This window comes from Bubalus bubalis, chromosome 22, assembly GCF_019923935.1.
Source record: "Bubalus bubalis isolate 160015118507 breed Murrah chromosome 22, NDDB_SH_1, whole genome shotgun sequence".
Taxonomy (NCBI): Eukaryota; Metazoa; Chordata; class Mammalia; order Artiodactyla; family Bovidae; genus Bubalus; species Bubalus bubalis.
In genome coordinates this window covers 13,612,931-13,634,305 of record NC_059178.1, presented here as the reverse complement: position 1 = coordinate 13,634,305, position 21,375 = coordinate 13,612,931, and the positions used below count along the sequence as shown (strand labels likewise).

Sequence of the window (21,375 nt, the reverse complement as noted above, 5' to 3'; positions counted from 1 at the left end):
GTTTCCACAAGAATGTCACGGGGACGAATAGGATGCTACATTACAGAGTGGGTCAAGACCTTCAGGAAAGATACCTGTTTATGAAGATAAACACTTAATAGCAATAATAACACCTTGCATTTGAATCACGCTTTGCCCTTTTCAGAACTCTTTCACGTACTTTATCTCAGCTGACTCTCAAAACAATTCTAGGCAAGGATTAGCCCCATTCTCAAGCGGGGAAACCGAAGGGCAGAGTGACTAAGTGACGTGCCCGGGGTTACTCTTTATGAACAGCAGGTCTTTTGACTCCAAACCTGCTGCACGTTTTTTGATGACAGCCTTTTATGGCCAGATTATCTACTTCCCTGCCTGCCCCAAGAGACCCAGACATAATTGACACTCTTCTTGACGATTCAAGGTCACCGTCAGGAGCTGTCCTCTAGACTCAGCTGTAGATGCAAGTGCAGGTCCGCCAGAGGCACAAGGCAGAGACGCCCTAATGCAAGCTGAGGGTGCTCCTGAGATGCAGGCGGCCCTGGGCAGCTGCTCACCGCGGCCACCATTCTAGACTGCATGCCGCTCGTCAGGGCCGCCGTCTCCTCCAGCTCAGCCTCGTTCTTGTCCCTCCCCGCATCTCTCCGCTGTCAAGGCGCATGCCTATCACTGTGGCTTCCTCGGCCACGGGAGACCTGTACCTCCCACTCAGGCCTCTTCTTTTTCTCTCTCCTCTTCCCAAGACTTCTTCCAGCCTTGCCAGGGATCCTGCTACCATCCTTCTGTAGACCTAGCCAACCAGTCAGAGCTCTGGGTTTGTTCCCCAGCTAACCAACCGATCACATGTGCTCTGAAGTCCCCTCTCATTTGCCACTCTGTTGCTGCTCCCAGCCCACCCTTGAGCTAAGAGGGGGCTCCTGCAGGCAGGGTCTGGCTGAGCTTTTAATGTGGCTGCACCCGGCTCCTCGGGTCTGTTCTGTTAAGGTTGGGACTGTGCTGTGGGTGAGCTGATGTGTTCAGGGTGGGCTGGAAGAAGTTCTGATCACTGGCGCTTGCTCTCCTCCTTCACGGCAAGACAGCCCCAGGCTCCCTCCATCCACACCTTCTTTCCTTCCCCACGGGGTAGCACCCCAGGCCTGGCTGCATCCTGGGCAGGCCTTGGGCAGCGTGGCCCTGCCCTGGGAACCTTCCCCCTGTACTCTGCGGCGCTCTCACCAGGCCGCCTTTCTCCCTTTGCCATCGGGCCTCCCACAGCCTGACTCCGAGCACCTTGGCCTCTCCCTGAGGGAGGATATGATGGGTGTGCCCACAACAAGTCTCCGGCACAGACAATAGGACAGGAATGCACTAGCTTCCGAACAAACACCGTGTGGGCTCGCACAGTTGCCTTGCATTCTCTTCCAAGAAACACATCTCGCTGTTGGAGGGTGCGGGTGGTTTGCCTGCCCCGGCCGGCCCACACCCCTTTCTCTGCCAGAGACACTGATGAGTGGGCGCTGCCCCCTCACCCCCCACCCCGGGCCTTCACCCCCCAGGTCGGCAGCCCCCTCCAATCCATACAGATTTTCTTCCCTTGAGCAATAGCAAGGCAAAGGGACAATCTTGTCCAGGCAGAGAATGGCCTATCCACCAAGAGTACCTACTCACTGCCCTCTGTTTTCAAGCCGTTTTTAAATTGTAGTTAAAAAAGAACATGGGTTTCCCCATTGGCTCAGTGATAAAGAACCCCCCCTGCCAATGCAGGAGATGCAGGTTCGATCCCTGCGTCAGAAAGATTCCCTGGGAAAGGAAATGGCAACCCCACTCCAGTATTCTTGCCTGGAGAATCCCATGGACAGAGGAGGCTGGTGGGCTACAGTCCATGGGATCGCAGAAGGGTCAGACGTGACTTAGCGACTAAACAACAGCAAGAACATAAGACTGACCGTTGTGGCCGTTTTTAAGTGTACGGTTCAGTGGCATGAGGTGCGTTTACATTGTTGCGCCACTACCACCGTCTCCAGAACATTTTCATCTTGCAAAACTGAAACTCTGTACATGAGACACTAACTCCCTCTTCCCTCTCCCCCGGTCCCTGGCCACCACCATTTTACTTTCCGTCTCTTTGATTGTGTTCCAGGTCCCTCATATAAGTGAATCCTACGATATTTGGGCTTCCCTGGTGGCTCAGCTGGTAAAGAACCCCGCCTGCAATGCGGGAGACCTAGGTTCCATCCCTGGGTTGGGAAAATCCCCTGGAGAAGGGAAAGGCTACCCACTCCAGGATTCTGGCCTGGAGAACTCCATGGACTGTGTATAGTCCATGGGGTTGCAAAGAGGCGGACATGACTGAGTGACTTGGTTATTACTATTATACAATATTTGTCCGTGACTGGCTTATTTCACTCAGTATAATGTCTTCAACGCTTGTCCATATCACAGTGTGTGATAGGATTTCCTTCCTTTTTAAGGCCAAATAACACTCCATTATATGGATGGACCACATTTTGTTTATCCATTCATGTGTCAACGGACTCTTGGGTTGCTCCCACCTCTTGCCTATTGTGAATAATGCTGTTGTGAACTTGGGTGGACTAGGATCTCTTCGAATTGCCGCTACTCTTTGAGACTTGTCTTGGGAGTTAAATAAAGCATCGTCTCCCGAAGATCCCGAATAGAACACTCATCGACCACGGAGTTGGCCCCCTCAGTGTACAGCAGCGATTCATTCATCTAAAAGCCAGCTGTCCTTTGGGGCTTCCCAGGTGGCTCAGGCTTACAGAATCCACCTGTCAGTGCAGGAGACACGGGTTCGATCCCTGATCCGGGAAGATCCCACGTGCCGAGGAGCAACTAGCCCGTGCACCACGACTACTGAGCCTGTGCGCTAGAGCCCGGGAACTGTGACCACTGAGCCCATGTGCCACAGCTCCTGAAGTCGGTGCGCCCTAGAGTCCATGCTCCACAGCAAGAGAAGCCACTGCAGGGAGAAGCCTGTGCACTGCAAATGTGGAGAGGCCTCTGCCCGCCGCAACTAGAGAAAAGCCTGAGCAGCAACCAAGGACCATCACAGACATAGAGAAACAAAATTATATTAAAAAAAAAAAAAAGACGGATTCCTGAGAAGCCATTGATCACCCAGAGGCACTGGAGCCTCAGAGGGATGCTGGGGGGATGTTCTCTCTGCAGCTCTTCCGCTCAAAGGCTCCGAGGGTCCCCCTCCGAAAGCTGGAGTGAAGAGGCCGAGATAGCGTCTGGGGGAGAGCGGGACATGGTCTGCAGCACCCATTCCGGTCCCGAACCCTGCATCTCAGCAACTGCAGAGGAAAAGTACAGCGAAAGTCCCTGGGGCCTCCCCCCGCTTCCTTGAGAAAACCCAGCAGGCCGTTGGCGAGAGGGCCTATCGCTCGATGTGATTCTTGGCTGAACACAGACTTTCCCAAACCACCAGTGAAAGATAAGGTTGGAGGAGAGGCTCTGGGATGAGAGCTCGCCCACAGCCCTCCCCAAGCGCCCCTACCCTGAGTCTGTCCCCTGTCCTGGCAGCCAGGAACCCCGGGCCCCCCGGGGAGGGAGACTGGGTGTACAGAGGAAAGGATGTGGTCTAGTCACAGCAATGAGGGGCAGAAAGGAAGAACAGGAAGCCCTGGGCCCACTCTGCAGCTCTGAACCTGCACGCAGGAACAGGTGGAGGGCGGCCAGGCCTCGGGCCATAGAAGGGAAGAGGAGATGCTTGCTCGTCCAGGCTAAGTGCTCGACTGGCAGGAACATGGAGGCTCCATGAGGCTGTCCACGCAGCCAGAAGTTGGAGGACCACTTGAAGGGAGAAACAGCCCCATTTGAGAGCACTCAGTACTCATCTGGCCCCAACTCTTTAGTATTTCCCTTGTTAACCTCCCATGTCCCGAAGCCCCAGAACCCCTAAAAAACTGATCTCAGGACAGAACGTGAGCCCGGTTCATCTCAATTCCCCATGACAGGCGCGCCTGAGCACCTCCTAGGTGTCAGCCAACATGCTGTGCTGCACTCAGTCATGTCCAACTCTTTGCAACTGCGTGGACCATAGCCTGCCAGGCTCCTCTGTCCATGGAATTTTCCAGGCAAGAATACTGGAGTGGGTTGCGCTTTCCTTCGCCAACATTCTAGGTGCATCCAAAGCAGGACCTTTTCTTCCTTCCCACAAGCTCCCAGTTCTGCCAGCTCCCCTCATCCCCAACCAGCTGCCAGCACCCACTGTGTCTCTGGGAGTTACCATCCCCCCCAGACACCCCACTTACCCCCTTTCTGGTGATTTCTACCAGCCATTTTATCTTAAGGATTCTCTTCGTGCTAAGCACTATGGGAAACCTATGTGAGAACAAGGCTACCATCAGGACAAAGTCCCAGCAAACCTCAGAGAGTTCTCTTAATATTTGTCCTCATGTTCCGTGCAGAGTAAATGGGGCTAGGCCCACCTTCCCCCCACCCCCACCCCCACCCCCATGGGGTCCTAGACAGTCAGGACCCTCTGAGTCCTGGAACCAGCCCAGCCCACTCCCCAAGAGCAGGCTGGGTTGGATGCTGGACTTGGGTACACCTGCCATAAGGTGACCCACCTCCGTACCTGCTTCCTGGCCTTCATTCTGGGCTCCTGGGTTTTCTAGATGAGGGCGGCCCTTCCTAGTGTGACCCCCAGTATCCCCCCAGACACTCTCACTGCAAGTGTCCCTTGGCTCCCTGTGGGGGTCTCCAGCCCTGGGAGGCAAGAAGACTCCAGAAGCAGACACCAGTGTTGTGTGTGTGGGGTGGAGGCGGGGGGCACCTAGTGGGAGACAGCTGTGTGCTGCAGAGTATTCCTCTGTGCAAACGCATCATTTTTTTTTTTTTTTTTATTCAGTTTGGGCTCTGCCGGATCTTGGTTGCTGCGTGGGCTTTTCTCTAGTGGTGGTGAGCAGGGGCTATCCTTTGCTGCAGTGCAGAGGCTTCTCGTTGCGGTGGCTTCTCTTGTGGTAGAACACAGGCTCTAAGGGGCGCAGGCTTCAGTAGCTGCAGCACGTGGGCTCAGTAGCTGCAGCACGCGGGCTTAGTTGCTCCACAGCATGTGGGATCTTCCCGGACCAGGGATAGAACCTGCATCTCCTGCATTGGCAGGCAGATTCTTCACCACTGAGCCGCCAGAGAAGCCCCAAACATATTATTGAACCAGTCCCCTTGTTGGTGGCCATTCAAGCTATTTGCAAAAGTGAAACAAAAAAAACCTTCCATCCAGCTCATGGAGCGTATGTGGGTGGGGCATGTGTAGGATAAATTCCTGGAAGTGGCATTACCGGTCAGAGGGTTTGAACACTTGTCATGTTGATAAGTGTAAGTAAGTAAGTGTTAGTCGCTCAGTCGTACCCGACTCTTTGCGACCCCATGGACTGCAGCCCACCAGGCTCCTCTGTCCATGAGATTTTCCAGGCAAGGATACTGGAGTGGGTTGCCATTTCCTTCTCCAGGGGATCTTCCCAACCCAGGGATTGAACCTGGGTCTCCTGCACTGCAGGCAGATTCTTTACCGACTGAGCTAGTTATCCCCAAATTGCCATCTAGAGAGTTATACCGACTTCTGTTTCCACAAACACTGTATGTTTGCAGACGTATGGATTATAACTTCGTGCCATGTCCCCTCTGGCAGGAGAAGTCCGTGGGGTGGGGGTGTCCACATCCCGTTCAGTGCTGCTGTTTCAAGCGCGTGCACCGGGGTCAGCTGCCCGGGAGCCGCCTCTCAAGTTGGTCCCTCCGCACTTGCAGACCCTCCCGGCCAGGTGGGCTTTCTCCCGGCCACTCGAGGTACATGTGTTAACACGTGCTTCCAGTGCTTGCTGTGTGTCCACGCTGGGGAATGGACCAAATAGGCCCTGCCCTCCTGAGCCTGCCTTCTCCTGGGGGAGATGGCAGGCAAAGGAGTAGGTCATGTGTCAGGGGTGAGAGGTGCTAGGGAGCAAAGTAAGCCAGGGGGTGAGCGGCAGGGTCACTTACACGCAAGCTGATCAGGGAATCCCTGGCGGATGAGGCCATGGCGGTGCTGAGCACCGAGTAAAGTGAGGAAGGAAGGTCTGCAGATTGGTGGTGGCTGAGAACTCCTGGGTGCAAGAGCACAAAAGCCCAGAGTCAGCAGAATGCCAGCAGGCATGCCCACCAGTGGCCATCCCCACCTGTCTCTGTGGGGCCCACGCTGTTACCTTTCCAGAATGTCCTTGCTCTCCACCAGCTCATCTTTTGAGCAGCTTGAAACCCACCTCTGCTCCTTCATCCCCAAATGATTTTCTTTTCTGCGTGTCTACTGTGGGACCCGTTCTTGCCCGAGATACAGTGGAAGGAGGTCTGGTCCCTGAGAATGACTCTGGTCACTGCAGCCCATGCTGAGCCGTCCCCATTTGACATTTAGTAAGTGCATGGTCAGCCCCCTGATGTGAATGCTTGTGTCCTCTGCCGGGGTTGGATGGCTGTGATGTGATGGGAGAAGGGGGAAGGGAAGGTGGGTATGCGGAGTTTGGATTCCAAGCCTGTAGTAGGAACAGTCCCCGGGTGGTGTGTCATTTCACCCTTCTGACCACGTCGTGCCCCAGACCAGAAACCTTGACTCCAGTTCTCTGTCGGTGGACGAGGAAGCTGACCCTAAGTGCCTTCCTCTTGTGACACCCTCTCCTTACTCTCCTCCCCTTCCTTTAAAACAAAGAGAATGCATAAATCACATTGACCCACATTTAGCGAAGCCCTGCTGTTGCCAGGAGCTGTGCTGGGTGTTAAAGGGCAGCCAAGATGAACGTCACACTGCCCTGCCCTCAGGAAGCCGCAGTTCACCCTGGAAATGCCTTGCTCCTTGTGTGGGATGCGGAGCGGTGGGGAAGCCGGGGGGCTCAGGAGTGAGAAGCAGGATGGGCACCATGCTGGAGTGATTCACAGTCTCCAGGGAAAGTCGGAACATGACCCAGGTCTTGAAGGATGCGAAGTCTGGCGATGCAGGGTTCCAGCAGATGGAAAAATCGCTTACATGATCTGGTGGATGGGCTGGTGAGTGTGGTGGGGTTGGGGTAGAGATGTATTTAGGGGCTGAGGAGGGAAGCATTACCAGCAGAGGGACCCGCAGAAGAAGTGGTCCATGGGGCTCGGGGAGAAGAGGATGACAAAGTTTCTGTAAAGCTGTGCCTGGAGAGAATTTTTACTGGGGGGTTCAAGGAAAAATGGGGAAAGGGGCCGAAAACAGCAAATATTGGTGAGGATATGGAAAAATCAGAACTCTGAACCCTGCTGGGGGGCGTGTAAAACAGCACGTCCACTGTCAGCAGTTCGTCAGGTCCTCAGAAAGCTGAGTGTGGGATTACCATCTGACCCAGCAATTCCACGCCCACGGATGGGCCCAAGAGAAATGAAAGCACATGTCCACACAGACGCTCATACACAAGTGTTCATGGCTGTGTTGTTCACGAGAACCAAAAAGTAGAAGCAGCCTACATGTCAGTCAACTGATGAATGGACAAACACCATGCGGTGTGATATCGTGTACACCCTACCGTGTCATATCTTCCAATCACAAAAAGGAGTGAACAGACGCATGCTACAACATGCTCTGAAAGTATTGTTAGTGGAAGAAATGAATCGCCAAAGAACACATATTACATGATCCCACTGCATAAAATGTCCAGAAGAGGTAAATGTGTAGAGATTAAGCACGTTAGGTGTTGTCAGGGCATGGGGATGGGAAGAGGGCTGACAGCTAATGGGTTCGGGTTTCCTTTGGGGATCATGAAAAAGTTCTAGAGTTAGTGGTGATGGTTGGGCAACCTTGTGAATCTACTAAAAGCCACTGAATTGTATGCCTAGAAATTGTGGACTTGCTGTGACTGAGTTTTAGCTCAATTTAAAAAGAGAGAGAGAGACTGAGAGAATGCAGTGCGGTAGGCAGAGGGGAGCCTGGATCCAGGGTGACCGGCCCCAGCGCTGAGCAGCCTGGCCGTGGCCTTGGTCAGGAAGCAATTCCAACAGTTCCAGTCTGGAACGGTGTGCATGGTTTTGAAGATTCACAGTGCTGGGCCCGTGGGGAAGAGCGCTGTGATTTCAGGAAGTCCTCCTGTAGCCAGGGTCCAGGAGCACCTTGAGATCATCGCTGAGCCCCTCGCACTGATCAGGAAATCTTTGCACACGTATTTCATTTTTGCTGACCAGCTGTTCACAGCCAGTGACCCCAGCATGCCTGCCGCCACCTTCAAACCCACTTGCAGCCTTGCTGGGCCGGAGCCTGTAGGCAGGCCTTCTGTCCTGGCCAACGTACCCATGCTCCATGACCACGGCAGTCCTCCAGCTGCTCTGATCCCATCAGAGAAATCACTGCTTTCTGGAGCAGTGCTCCTGCTGCCCTTCAGCCTTCGTGGGCTGTCTCTCTGGCCCGGCAGCCCCGGGAGATGCTTGTTCCAGGCTGCAGGGGGCTGAGAGCAGCTCACCGCCCCTCAGCACTTGTTCTCTGCCCCTGTCTTCCAGCTCTTGCAATCTCAGGATGTGAAGGAAGATGCCGTCCTGTGCTGCTCAATGGAGGTAAGTGGGGTGGCTCAGACCTCTCCCACCTCAGACCCTGAGCATCCCTCTCAGCTTAACAGTTTGGGGGGCCCAAGGACCATTGGAGGGGCCCACAAGTCCAGGGCTGGTAGTGGGAGATGGCTTCCTGAGTGGACCCAGGGTTCCGTCCACTGCAGCGGGAAGGATCGGGTGCTAGCCTCATTCACATTCCCTCTGCCCCCAAGACCACCTCCTCCTCAGCCCGGTGCACCCCACAAATGACTTAGAAGATCCCAAGTGATGCCCTGCCCCCGGGTATCTCCCCTGGCTTTGGTGGCAGGGGGGTTTGAGGGGAGGTACTGAGGTTGAACCCCCAGGTCACACTGCCCACTTCCAAGCTGCCCCCATGAGAGGTCCCACCCCTGTTCGCAAGGTGTGGCGGCTGCTCTCCGAGCTCTTGCTTCAGTCACTTGGCTAGGGCTCAGTTACAGGGACAAAGCTGTGCCCTCAGGAAACAGCCCAAGGGGACCTCCCTGCCGGTCCAGTGGTCAGGACTCTGCGCTTCTACTGCTAAGGGCACAGGTTCGACCCCTGGTCGAGGGACTAAGATTGCACAAGCGATATAGTGTGGCCAAAAGGAAAAAATGACAAGAAAACAGCCCAGGGACATTCAGAGGGCAGTGTGGTGAGGGGAGGGGCTTCCAGGGCCCACACCCAGGACGTGCCAGGGTTCTAGCTGGGTACCCTGCTCTGGGCTCCAGGCAGGGGAGATAAAAGAGGAGGGGAAAGCATGGTTCCAACCTCCAGGCAGCTCGTGGTCTGGCTGCGGATAGAGATCTTGCTCACATGCATGAGTGGATGAGGCGATGTGGAGAATACATGTGGGTACAGAGCTCCCTTCTCTGAGGAGTTAGGGGAGAGGTCAGGTCACGCCAGGATGCTCAAGGAAGGTTTGGGGAAGAAGGCAGAGCCCTGAGAAGTGGGTGGGCTGAGGCTGGGGTGGGGCAGCGACAGGGACTTGGATTCCAGGGGCTGCCTGCAGGGAGTCTGATCCAGGAGATCCGGGCTTCTCCTAACTCCAGGGGCTTTTCAAGACCATCAGGGGCCTCTCTGGGGGGCAGGCCCTCCAGCTGGCCTTCTGCCCCGGATCCTGTTTCCTCCCTATCATGTCATTAGTGTGGGCAGAGGTCAGTTGTGGGGATGGCGGGGCTAGAGAGGAGAGGAACAGGAGGCCTCATCCATGCTCTTGGGTTCCACACAGACACACGGCTGGTAACAACGACCAATTTCGTTTCCAGAGAGACGTCCTAGCTAGAGAAGGTTAATGCGGGGCCACAAGGTCACCCTCAAAGGAAGCAGATCACAGCCATTGAGGGTGCGGGCGGTGGTCAGGGAAGGCTTCCTGTAAGAAGGGAGGCAAGTGGATGAAGGGAGAAGCATCATGTTCCTGGTAAGGACTCTTCACAGCCCCAGACAGCAGGCAATATCCTGACTCCTTGTCATTCCTCCGGCAGATTGGGTGTTAAAGGTGGGCTTTCACACTGGCTGTCTCCACTCTCCACCCTTTCCATCCCTCTGTCCTGGGAGGAAGAGGCCTGGGCACCTTCCTAGGATAATCCAGCGATTTCCTTTCCCTGCTCCCCTAGCAAGCACCCCTAACCGAGATGAACAGAGCAGGAGTCCTTTTGGGGTCCAGCACGTGTCCTAACCCCACTTCTCTGCCCGCAGCTGCAGAGCACAGGCCGACTGCTGGAGGAGCAGTTACCCGAGATGATGGCCGAGCTCCTGGCCAGTGCCCGCGACAAGATGCTGTGCCCCTCGGAATCCATGCTGACCCGGTCCCTGCTGCTGGAGGTCATTGAGCTGCACGCCAACAGCTGGAACCCCCTGACGCCCCCCATCACGCAGTACTACAACAGAACCATCCAGAAACTGACCGCCTGACAGCTCGGGGGCCTGGCGGGTGGCCCACGGGGCAGCTGGGGCCCTGGTGCTCAGAGCCAGATGGACAGGCGGGAAGACAGGGGTGGCCCTGGCGGGAGAGAGGCGTGGGGAGGAAGGCAGGCAGAGCCGGCGGCCAGTCTGGAGCCAGACGGGGAAGGAACCGAAGCCCTAGGAGGAGCGGCCCCCCATCCGACGAGCCCCCCAGCCCGAGCATGCGGCAGCTCGCACCAGTAAGGGCAGCATGTGTCTTCTCCACAGTGGCCCGGCCCTCCTCCTCCCCGCCCCCTCCCACGCAAGGCGTCCCCTCCCCCCTGCCCCCCGCCAGGCTGTGCTGTGTGCAGGGGTTCATCTCCTCAGAGGCCGTGGCAGTCCACATGCTGGGGTACAGCTTGGGTCAGAAAGGACCTCAGAAGGCTGGAAAAAGTGGGTCGGAGATGGGCTTGCATTGTTCGCGCGCACTGCCAGCCACAGTCGCCAACCGGCAGCAGGCGACATGGAGCAGATGTCCAGGAGGACAAAGGCAGGCACAGTCCCCACCAGCCGCCCCTAATTGACGGCCTTTGTCCGCGCGGCCGGCGGGCTGGGGGACGAGGCGATCTCCTCTAACCTTCACGTTCCGCCCTCCCACCTTCCAGCCTCGTCCCTCAGCGCCCCCGACCCCCGAGCTGCAGGCCCAGAGGAGGCCAGGGGCCTCGAGGGGAGACAGTTTGCCGTTCTACTTGCACTCTTTTGTTTTATTGTGTTTTACTGTTTTCAAAAGTCAGCTGCTTTGAAGTCTCCTCTCTCAGTGCCGAGGGCCCCGCAATGTGATCACACAGTCAGCCCCGCGAGAACCCCCTGATTAGTGGGAGATCAAACCCGGCCCCCCTCTGGAAGGATCCTAGCCACAGACAGCTTGCCAGTAGCCAATTAGGGTAATTGGAAACTTCTGCCCCTGCAGGGGTCCCCGCTGGAACCCCGTGCTCCTCGGCCCCTGGCTTCCCTGTTCTCCGTTTCTAGCTTCCTTCCTCAAAGGGCCGATACTGTCGCCGCTGGGAGAGCATTAAACCCGTCCTGGCCTGGGGCCTGGTAGTGAACCGGGCTCAGAAAGAGGCTGGCGAATTAAAACCGAAAAGCCCAGTGATGCTTCCCCGTGCCACACACACAAGTCTTGTCTCAAGCTCTCCCTGGGGGGCAGATTCAGGGAGAGGGGGACACCTGATTCCCTAGGACTAACTCAACGAGCTGAGTCCTCAGCCGTGGTCTGTGCCCCCTGTGGGGGGAATCTCTGGGTATTACTGCCCCAGGGCTGTTGGGAGGGGTGTGTTTGCTGAGTCATGAGCAGGACTATCAGGGATCCCAGCAAGCCACCCGCTTTCCAGGCTGGCATCAAGGCTGGGGACACTTGGAGGGTCCGAGTCCTGGGGGCAGCCCCTTCTCTGACAGCTGGGGAGGAGGATGAGGGGCGGGCCCTGGGAGGCTAGCTTCGGGTCATCTCTGGTGTCTGCGCAGCCCCACTCCTGGTCTGGAGCCCTCATTTCCGTGAGGCCCCAGAAGGCGGCCTCAGAGCCCAGCAGTGTCCTCACTTGCTCTTCGGTTGAGGCCTGGGTCACCTTGAACCCCCGCCCCTGGCTGACTGGTCTGATCAGGCTGGAGGAAATGTCCCCTTGTTGAGTCTAGGAGAGCAGGCAGGTGGGGGTAGGGGGTGGCTTCCTCTGTACTCCCTGGCTTATCCATCCCACCAGCCGCCACCTCCCCGCCAGTCCCCAGGAAGAGCCTGTTGGGGAACAAGAGGAGGGGCACAGTTTACCTGGAAGGGGTCAGTGGCCTCTGCCAAGGAGTCCACACTGCCCCACCCCTGCCTTCTCCGCCCCCTTCCCCTTCCTCCTAAGCTCCTCCATCTTCTCCTCACCGCCTTTCCTGCACCTTTTGGCTTAGCCTGGGCCCAGAGACACCAGAGGCCCCACAGAAGGCCTTGAGGGAAGAGCTGGGCTGACGTCCGGATGCTCAGAGAGGCCCCTGGGAAATCGTGGCCCCACGGGGTCAAGCAGCCCCCAGCCCGGCAGGCAGCCGCTCCCTGGCCGCCCTCCGAGACCCGCACCTGGGCTGAAGGAAGGCCCTGCTTCCCTCAAGTGAGGTGTGTGTGAGTGTGCGTGTGAATGTGTGTGTGTGTGTCTACATGAGTACATCTACTGAGAAGGAAGCAGGGCCCTGGAAGAACGCTGAAGCCTAAAAGTGAGGCTGAAAGTAGAGGAAGCAGAAGAGGGGGTCTCCCATCCCAGCCTTGGGCTCAGAGAGCAGGCTTCCTGAAGGGTCCCCGGACACCATGCGCTCGGGGGCGATGTTCCCTGGACGCCGGGGCAAGTTAACATCTCGGCACCGCCTTCCTAAGGGCCCCTTCCTCCCGACAGCCTGCCTTGGTGGTCTTGCCTCAGGGCCAGCCCCACCTTGACTGTTAGGACCAGAGTGGGAAGGAGTGAGATATAAATATGTATACATATATAAATATATTTTTAATTACGTGTCGTGTCACCGTGGCCTCCAGACATATATGGTTCGCTTAGTTGATTCCACTGCTTGAGAGCGCTTCCTGGCTGATCCACATAACCGTCGGAGCTGTTTTTCTAAATGCAGGTTGCTGCCACTTTTTCAGATGTGGAAGGAAAACGTTCCCCCCTCTCCCCCCCAAAAATTTTTTTTTTTAAGGAAATAACAGTTAAGCCTAAACTCTGAGGCAGCTTCTCGCGGGAGACTACTTAGGAACTCGGGGGCAGACAGGAGTGCCCTCAGACCTCCGCCCCCTCCCCAGGCCACATCCCCCCGCTGACAGGGAGGCCGTGTCCAAGTTGACCTCTGAATGTATTTGATGGGAGGCAAAACTGGGTATTGCTTGGTCCTCTAAGGACTCAGTCCTCCTAAGGCTTGTGCGGTTTTCCCTCCTCGCCTGTGGCTCCCTCAGCTCTGAGCAGGCAAGGTCCCGCCATCCTGATGCGCGTCCCGTCTCTCCTGCCAGTCAAGATGAGGCAGTCATGGTTTTCCTCTCAGGCAGCCTGCCTGCTCGCCACAGTCCTGCTCCCACGGGCCTCATGGCTCTGCCTGAGCTCTGGGACTGCTGCCCCGAGAAGGCACCCCCCTCACCACCCCCAGCCTCCCCTGGACAAGGCAGGAGACCCCAGCACCCTCCCCAGTGGGTGTGCAACCCCAAACCCACTCTTCGTCTGCTCGTCCTTCCTTAACCTGTCTGTACACCTTTAAGGTTTGGGGATCGTCCTGTCCATCCGTGTAAATGTAAACGTGGGCCGAGTCGGTATTTATTCTAATTTTTATTTTTTATTTTATTTTCTCTGATGGATGGGGAGGGAGGGGGTGTGGGAAACGTCCCGCTCTGATCACGCCCTGGGCAGCTGCAGGGGCGGGGGCCCAGACAGCCAGGCCGCCGCAGGAGTAGCCCCGAGGGGCCGCACAGACGCCAAGCCCCAGGCTCTTATCTGGCATCAGAAGGCGGCCAGTGTTCCTCGTCCCGACAGACTGTCCGGCCTGCCCGCGAAGTCCTGTCCCTCAGCTGCCGGCGCTCTGTTGGGAAACCGCAGGCTGGGCCTTTGAGGACACAGATCAGAGAAATGGCAACTCTTCTCCTCTGCTCGGGACACTGGCACACAAGGGCTGCCTGCCTCGCCCGAGCCAGCTGGGAGCCTGGCGACGGGTCCTACCTCCCCAGAGCAGGGGGCCGGGGGCTTCCCGCCAAAGCTGCGGCAGAACCCTGCTCGTGCGACGACCACCTTCCCTCCCTTGGTATGTCCTGCTTTCCAGCTCAACCCAAACTACAAGTGGGTTTAAAAATAAACCACACCAAAAAACAGAAATGCCCTGAATCTGTTGTTCTTTGCGCGGTCAGCAAAGGAAATCTCTCCCAAAGGCTTTTGTGCCTCAGCGGGTCCTGGCAGAGGCCTCGGAGGAGCCCCTACCCAGGTGATGAGCTGGTGAGAAGATTCCCCGAGTTGGGCCACAGCGGGGAGCGGAGCCCAGGGGCTAGAGAAGGTTGGGAAGGGGTGGTCCAGGAGAACCCTGGGGAGGGAGACAGATGTCGTCCCCCTGCCCCCAGGCCGGGAACCGTGGCCTGTCCAAGGCAAGAGGAGTAACCCAGTCCTGCACAAAACTTTTCCACTGAAGACATGGTTTGCTGCATGTTTAACCACCTCATTCCCCAAACCTACCCCTCCTGTGAAAAAGTCAGTGACACTTGGCAATGACTCCTTTGAAGAAGACAGACTTGGGCAAAGCAGCTTCCAGAAGTCAGCAGCAAGTGGCTGTCCTGTCCCCATAGGTCAAGCCTGTCTTTCATCCGAGGGTCCCAAAGGGCCCCAGTGATTTCTTCTCCTGTGATGACACGTTCTTTGTTTTGCACAATCCCGTCCGTGACAAGACACTGGGGACACTGCCCCCTGGTAACAGGTCCCCTCGGGGATTCTTTCTGGCTAGACTTTGCCAGGCCTTCAGCTCCTTAGAGTGGCGACCGGAACACCCACACCCCTCGTGATTCCCTTGTCGGGCCAGGATGGCGGCCAGGCCAGCTCAGCAGCCCATGGAGGGTGTGTGGAGATTTCTGACCCACATGAAGCAGGGCAGCTCTGGCCTGAAGTACACCAGTTGGTAGAGGGAGATAACTTTTTATAATTAGACGATTGTCATTTGTGAAGCTGAAGTGTTTTACAAAAATGCAAAAGGGTTGGCGTAGAAAGTGAGGTGAAAACGCAAGGAGTTGGAGGGTAGAAGAAAGTGTGCGTGAGTGCTAAGTCCCTTCAGTCGTGTCCAACTCTGTGCCACCCGATGGACCGTAGCCCACCAGGCTCCTCTGTCCATGGGAGGCTCCAGGCAAGAATACTGGAGTGGGTTGCCATGCCCTCCTCCAGGGATCTTCCCACGCCAGGAATCACACCCGCATCACTTACATCTCCTGCATTGGCAGGCAGGTTCTTTACCACTGGTGCTACTTGGGAAGCCCAGAAGAAAAGGTAGGGAAGGAGAAATCTTACCAAACGCTGTTCATCAAAAGAGATTGTTCTGGGTTAATTTGTTCTGGTTCCAGAAGTTTACTGAAAACTACAAAACAAATATTCTGAATAATAAATGTTTCGATTCTGTATCTCACCACTACCTCTGCTTACATGTGTTATCTGTCCTGCTGAGGGTGGGTTACCTTTGTCCTAAGGTCTGTAGGAGGGAGGGACGGGAAGACTATTTCAGATGAATGAAGTAGAATACACACGTGTGTGCGCACACACATGACTTGTAGTACCAAGGCAAAGATAGCAGAAGAAGCAGGGATTGAGACGATGAAGTGGTTATACTTTAATATTAAAGCTTGTCTCTCATCCCCATGGTTTTTTCAGGGCCTTACATACACTGTCTCCGGTGGTTCAGAGGTGTAGGCAAGTGAGCATTTTTGATTCCCGTTTTACAGATGAGAAAACCAAGGCTCAGAGAGGTGATGTGACTGACCCAGAGCCCATGGCCGGTCAGGTCAATGGAAGAGTTAGGGGCCCCCCCTCCCCTCAGCCCAGAAAGCGAGTGTATCTTCAACAGCCTCAGCTCTGACTGCAGTGAGCACAGTCCCAGGGAGCCGGCCAGTCGCACCCGCCAGGCAGAAGGAGCAGCCAGCTGCTGGCTTGAGCCCGCCATGGGCAGGCTACATGGTCTTTTCCTCTTCATCCAAGGAAAGGAGGAGCATGATGAAATACCTTCAGATCAGAGGATTGCAGAGGGGTGGGGAGGAAGAGGAGCCAGCTTGCAAAGTTCCTTGCTATTCTGTGAAAGAATACATTGTAACGTCTTGCAAACTGGATCTCCTCCGGGCCAGAGGTTCTCAAGGTGGGGAGGAGATGAGGGAGACCCTCCTGGAGAGGGGCACATTCAGGCCTGAGATCAATATTCAAATTGCCTGGGAAATTTTTCCAACTACATGCTGAGAAGGAACACACATACGCCAACATTTTCAGAATTTTGGTGTTAGGGGGCCCCTCTTACTGGTGAGCACGCACGGGCCATACCCTCTGAGTGACAGGAGCGAACACGGCATGTGCAGGCCGCAGACAGGGCTCTCAGGAAGGCGGAACTAGCCCACGGGGACAGCAGGCCACGCTGCCGCATCTCACCTCAGTTTGCAGTACTGGGTCCTGTCGTCGGAGCTGAGACGAGGCTGCCCAGCACATTAGCAACGGTGGAAAGGGCTCCAGGACAGTCCTTGAGTGTGGACAGAGTACACACCATGGACTCCAGGCCACATCATGACTCACAGGCCCTGGGCCCTTGTATGCCTACATAGGCCCATCCTCCTTAAAAAAATATAAAAATTGTATTTTATGACTATCTTGGCACAAAGATGAAGATAATATTCCTTATTAAAACTTTTTTTTTTCAATCTAAAAATTCATTTATTTCTGATTTTAAAGAGCTGAAAACAGGGCTTCCCTGGTGGCTCCATGGTAAAGAATCCACCTGGCAAATGCAGGAGACACGGATTTGATCCCTGGTCCGAGAAGATGCAGTAAAGCAACTAAGCCCGTGCACCCCAACTACTGAGCCTGTGCTCTGGAGCCTGGGAGCCGCAACTACTGAACACACCTCCTGCGACTACCGAGAGCTGGGCGCCTGAGAGCCCGCGCTCTGCAACAGGAGAAGCCACCACAGTGAGAAGCCCGAGCACTGCAACTAGGCCTCAGCCCCCCACTTGCCGCAAGTAGAGAAAAGCCTGAGCAGCAGTGAAGACCCAGCGCAACCAAAAATAAATTTTAAAAAGCTAAAAACCCCTTCCAGGGCCCTAAATTTCTCATGCCTAGGTAACTGTGCCTGAGGCATGGGCTGACTCTTTGTGGACATCTTATCTGAGCCAGAAACCTCACCTTTCCCTGCCCACCTGGTCTCAGCACGAGCCTGGGCAGGGGAGGGTGGGCAGAAGGCCGCTCACGCCGCCGCCTCCCGAGGAAGCAGTTGGCCTATTCTGGAAGCAGATGCGGTAGCTGCTTCTGCCCAGACTGGCCGCCAGCCAGCCAGCCTGGAGTGTGAGGCAAACAGCTGTGTTTGCCTGGCCAAGGAGACTGGCCCAGAGAGCCCAACCCGCCACACAGCCCTGGCTCCCTGCCACCGCCCTTTCACACACATCATCTGGCCTTACCAGGGCCCTGCAAGGGAAGTAAATAACCATCCTTACACCCATTTCACATCTGGGGAAACACGTAGGGAACCACGCCATCTGCTTGGACAGCGCCCTGTAGTTTTAAAATATATGACGATTTTGTTTGATCTTCACAAGTAGTCCTGGCAGGTGACAGACACTTTTCACTGTTTGAAACATAGAGGAAACAGACTCAGGGGAGCAGTGGCAAGTCCAAGTCATGTGACCGCCCCCTACCCCAGGCACAAGGGCCAGGCCTTGAAATGCTGTCCTCTTAGTCCTGAGAGGGGTCTGGTGGGCGTGCATGGGGACCAGGCTGAAGACCCAGGTTCCTGGCCTCTGGGACTGCTGGCCGTCTTGGGACCTGAGCCTCCTCACCCCGCTGTGTCCCCCAACTCTAATCAGCCTGCTGGCTCCCAGGGACGAGCAGGGTTCAGGTCAGGACTCTTGGACACCCTGGTGACTTACCAGAACATCCAGGGACGTGGCCTCGACACTACACAGACTGGTGTGTAATCAGTGCTTTCTCTGTTTAAGCAGGGCCAGGAGAGGACTCTGTCGCAGGCTTGACTCAAAGGGAAAGGAGACGTGCCCAGGCTGAGGAGGGGGTCAGGAACTCCTGAGGCCCATACCAGGGACATGAAGGGTGCTTGGGGTCTATTTCCATTAACTATGCCACACAACTCTGCACAATGAATTGTGTAACCAGTCAGCTTGAAATCTCAGGTCTTATAACATAGATGTTCACCGCTCTTGTTTACAGGTCTACAGATGGGCTGGGGTTTGGATGACACTAACTGGATGGCAGAGGACCTAAGCACGATCTCAGGTCCCATGGACAGTGGTTGGAGTTACAGGCGTGCACCTCCTCCAAGAAGTTCTCCATGACTGCTCTCCTAGTCAGGGTTCCAGGTGCCCCCTCTGGGCTCCTGCAGCTCCCACGGATGCTTTGACCATGACCCAGCTCACTGTGAGTGACTGCTGGCCTGCAGGGGGCTGATGTCCACTGACTCTGAACTTGACCTCATCCACTCTGCATCTCCAGCACCGAGCCCAGGGCCTGGCTCAAGCAGGCGCTGAATAAGCTTCTGGGGGCTAAATAGGTGAACCCTGATGGTGAGATCCAGGTGATAAGTGACAGAGAGGCACAGGGAGGGAAGAGCTGAGCTGTGCCTTAAGCCAGGTCCTGGAGGAGGGGCACGCAGAGCAGTGGAGGGGTCCCCACACGGGACAAGGACTTCCAGTGGGGAGGCCGGGGTGCCCCCAGGGCCCTGAGGTCTAACCGTGCAGAGAGGGCTGCAGGTGGGGGCACTGCTGTGCCGTGGGGGAAAGGCCAGAGGCCCGGGGAGCACAGACCCAGCCTCTGTGCAAATGAGAAAGAGCCCTTCCCCACTCAGGTGCACCCAGCCCTGCCCAGGACCCTGGGAGCTGCTCGGACCCCTAGGCCCATAGGGCAGGCCACAGCTGTGCACTGCTTGAGAGATTCTCTGGGGTATGTGAGGTGTATGTGTATGTGTGTGTGAGTGTGCGCACGTGAGGTTCTCTGGGGTGTGTGAGGTACATGCACGGAGTGTGTGTGTGTGTGTGTGTGCTTGTGTGTGAGATGTGTTTCTGATGTGTCCTAATCTGCTCTGCAGTTTCTAAATCTCCCTGGCTGGTTGGCCTCTGAGCAAGGAGAGGTGGGAAGCAGAAGTGTGGGGGTCCTGCCTCCCAGAACCAGAGACACAGGGTGTCTTTCAGAGGAGGTCCCCATGGCTTTCACCCTGATTTCTGAGAACAGAGCTGACATGTATCCTGAAAGATGCTGAGAACAGGCTGTTGGTCCCCGGTGGGCAGGCCACAAGCTGTCCTTCCTTCCCTCAATTTATTGCTCAGTTGGTGAGGGCAACGGTCTGGGCAGAAGAAAGACGAATCTGAAGGGGAAAGGAGGACAGTGTTCCCCAGGGGGTCAGGGGGCCTGGTCAGAGGGAGAGACGGGGAAGGCCTCTACTGTGGTCACCGGAGGCCCTGCCAGTGGAGGGGGCCTAACTTATCTGGGGCAGGGGCGATGCTAAGGACAGGCCGCCAAGGGACAGGCAGCTTCCACTTTCAAATTTCTGATCTTCACCTTGTGCTGGAGCCGGGCTCTTGCAGTCCTGGAAAGCCATCTGTGGCCCTTAGGGAATCTGATTGAGAAGGTGCCCTTAACTGACTTTGCTGGGGAGAAAATGCCCCCCCCCAAAAATATGCTAAAAACAACATAGGCTCAGACATCCCTGGTGGTACAGTGGTGGTACAGATAGGAACCTGCCTGCCCGTGCAGGAGACATCGGTTCAATCCCTGGTCCGGGAAGACTGCACATGCTGAGGAGTGACTGAGGCCAGGAGCCACAACTACAGAACCCAAGCTCTAGGGCTGGTGAGAACAACCACTGAGTAGACCCCGTCTCACAGCTAGAGAAAGCCAACCCAGCAATGAAAACCCAGCACAGCCAAACAACAACGATGACAGAACAGCGGAGCATCTAGAAAGGACAGTTTGCTCTCCTCTTCCTGGTCAAGCTGCACCGGGAACATCGGATTCCCCTTTGGGACCTTAGTTTTTTTTAGGCACGTGGCCAAGGATGGGGAGCAGGCCAGGCGGGAGCCAGCGCCTGACGACCAAGGGGAAGATGTAGGCGCCGAATGTGGTAACTGAGAATGCTCTAGGCGTGCTCCTCTGACCTCAAAAGACACACATGCCAACATGGGAGAGGAAAAAACAAACTGGGGGGACAGGGGACTGGACACAGAGAGTGGACTTTGGACACCCAGATCCAAGGACACCGTGGGGACCCGCGGACTGGTGGCAGGGGGTGGCTGAGGGTAACACAAGCATCTGAGCAACAGCCCCCAACACTGGACATGATCCAGCAGAAACCGGGACCCAATGTGGACCCCATGGTGTGGGAGGATGCTCCCCTTTGCAGGGCAGGGTATGGATTAGGAAAAACACTAAGAGATCCCTTCCATTCTGAGGCTCTGAGAGGGGAGCAGAGCCTCTCGGGATGCCTCCCTTTCAGGAACTGCACTTGCCCTCAGTCCTGGACATTATTTAGTCCTTTCTCCCCCAGCTAACCCTCCAAACCCTCCAGGCTATCAGGGAATGGAAGGGCACTTGGAGCCCTCCCTCCCATGTGACAGGTGAGGAAACCAAGGCCCTTACAGAAAAGGGGCTTGCTCAAGGTCACGGTGGTGCCAACATTCATGGGCACCCATTGAACCAGGCGCCCAGCTGAGCACTTCCCAGCTTCTCACTACAACTCCTGAGGGTCCAGTCTCCAATTTACTCAGACCGAGGGAGGGTCATTTGCCCCAGGTCCTACCACTAGAAAGAGGAGGGGCAGGGTTCTAACAGGTCCCCTCTGCTTCCAAAGCCCTTGCTGGTGACCTGAACCTCATACCTCAGTGTTCCACACACAGCGATAAAATCAGGTAGGTCCACTGAGAAATGCAGACAGTCCTCAGTGATGACAGCCAGGATAAGTCTAGTGAGGCTGGTGAGTCACCTTGTGTCTTGAGTCTTAGCTTCCTCTACCAAAAATGGGAATATGAGATTTACCTTCCATCTTGTTGGAAGTTTGGGATAAAAGTGCTTGTCTTCTGTGTCCTTCAAATATGACAGCTCTTTCCTCTTGACCCCTAAGCTCTCTGGCCTTCCTGGCATGTGGATCATCTCCCAGGTAAAAGGTATGGAGGGAAGGACAGCCACCCTGGGTGGGTATGGCTGCCCTTATGAGGGCTGTTGGAGGCAGGACTTCAAGCACTGGCCTTGCCACCCGCCCTGCGGCACT

General features: G+C 55.9%; 1 protein-coding gene across 1 annotated transcript in view; it reads left to right on the top strand.

The window, feature by feature from the left end:
- Positions 1-14,255, top strand: part of CTIF (cap binding complex dependent translation initiation factor) — a gene marked incomplete in the record, with an annotated part of 281,742 nt that extends 267,487 nt beyond the window's left edge. The window contains 2 exon segments of the mRNA XM_045164048.1: positions 8,455-8,508; positions 10,198-14,255. Coding sequence (XP_045019983.1) covers positions 8,455-8,508; positions 10,198-10,413 — 270 coding nt within the window.
- Between the last annotated feature and the right edge of the window lie 7,120 nt (positions 14,256-21,375).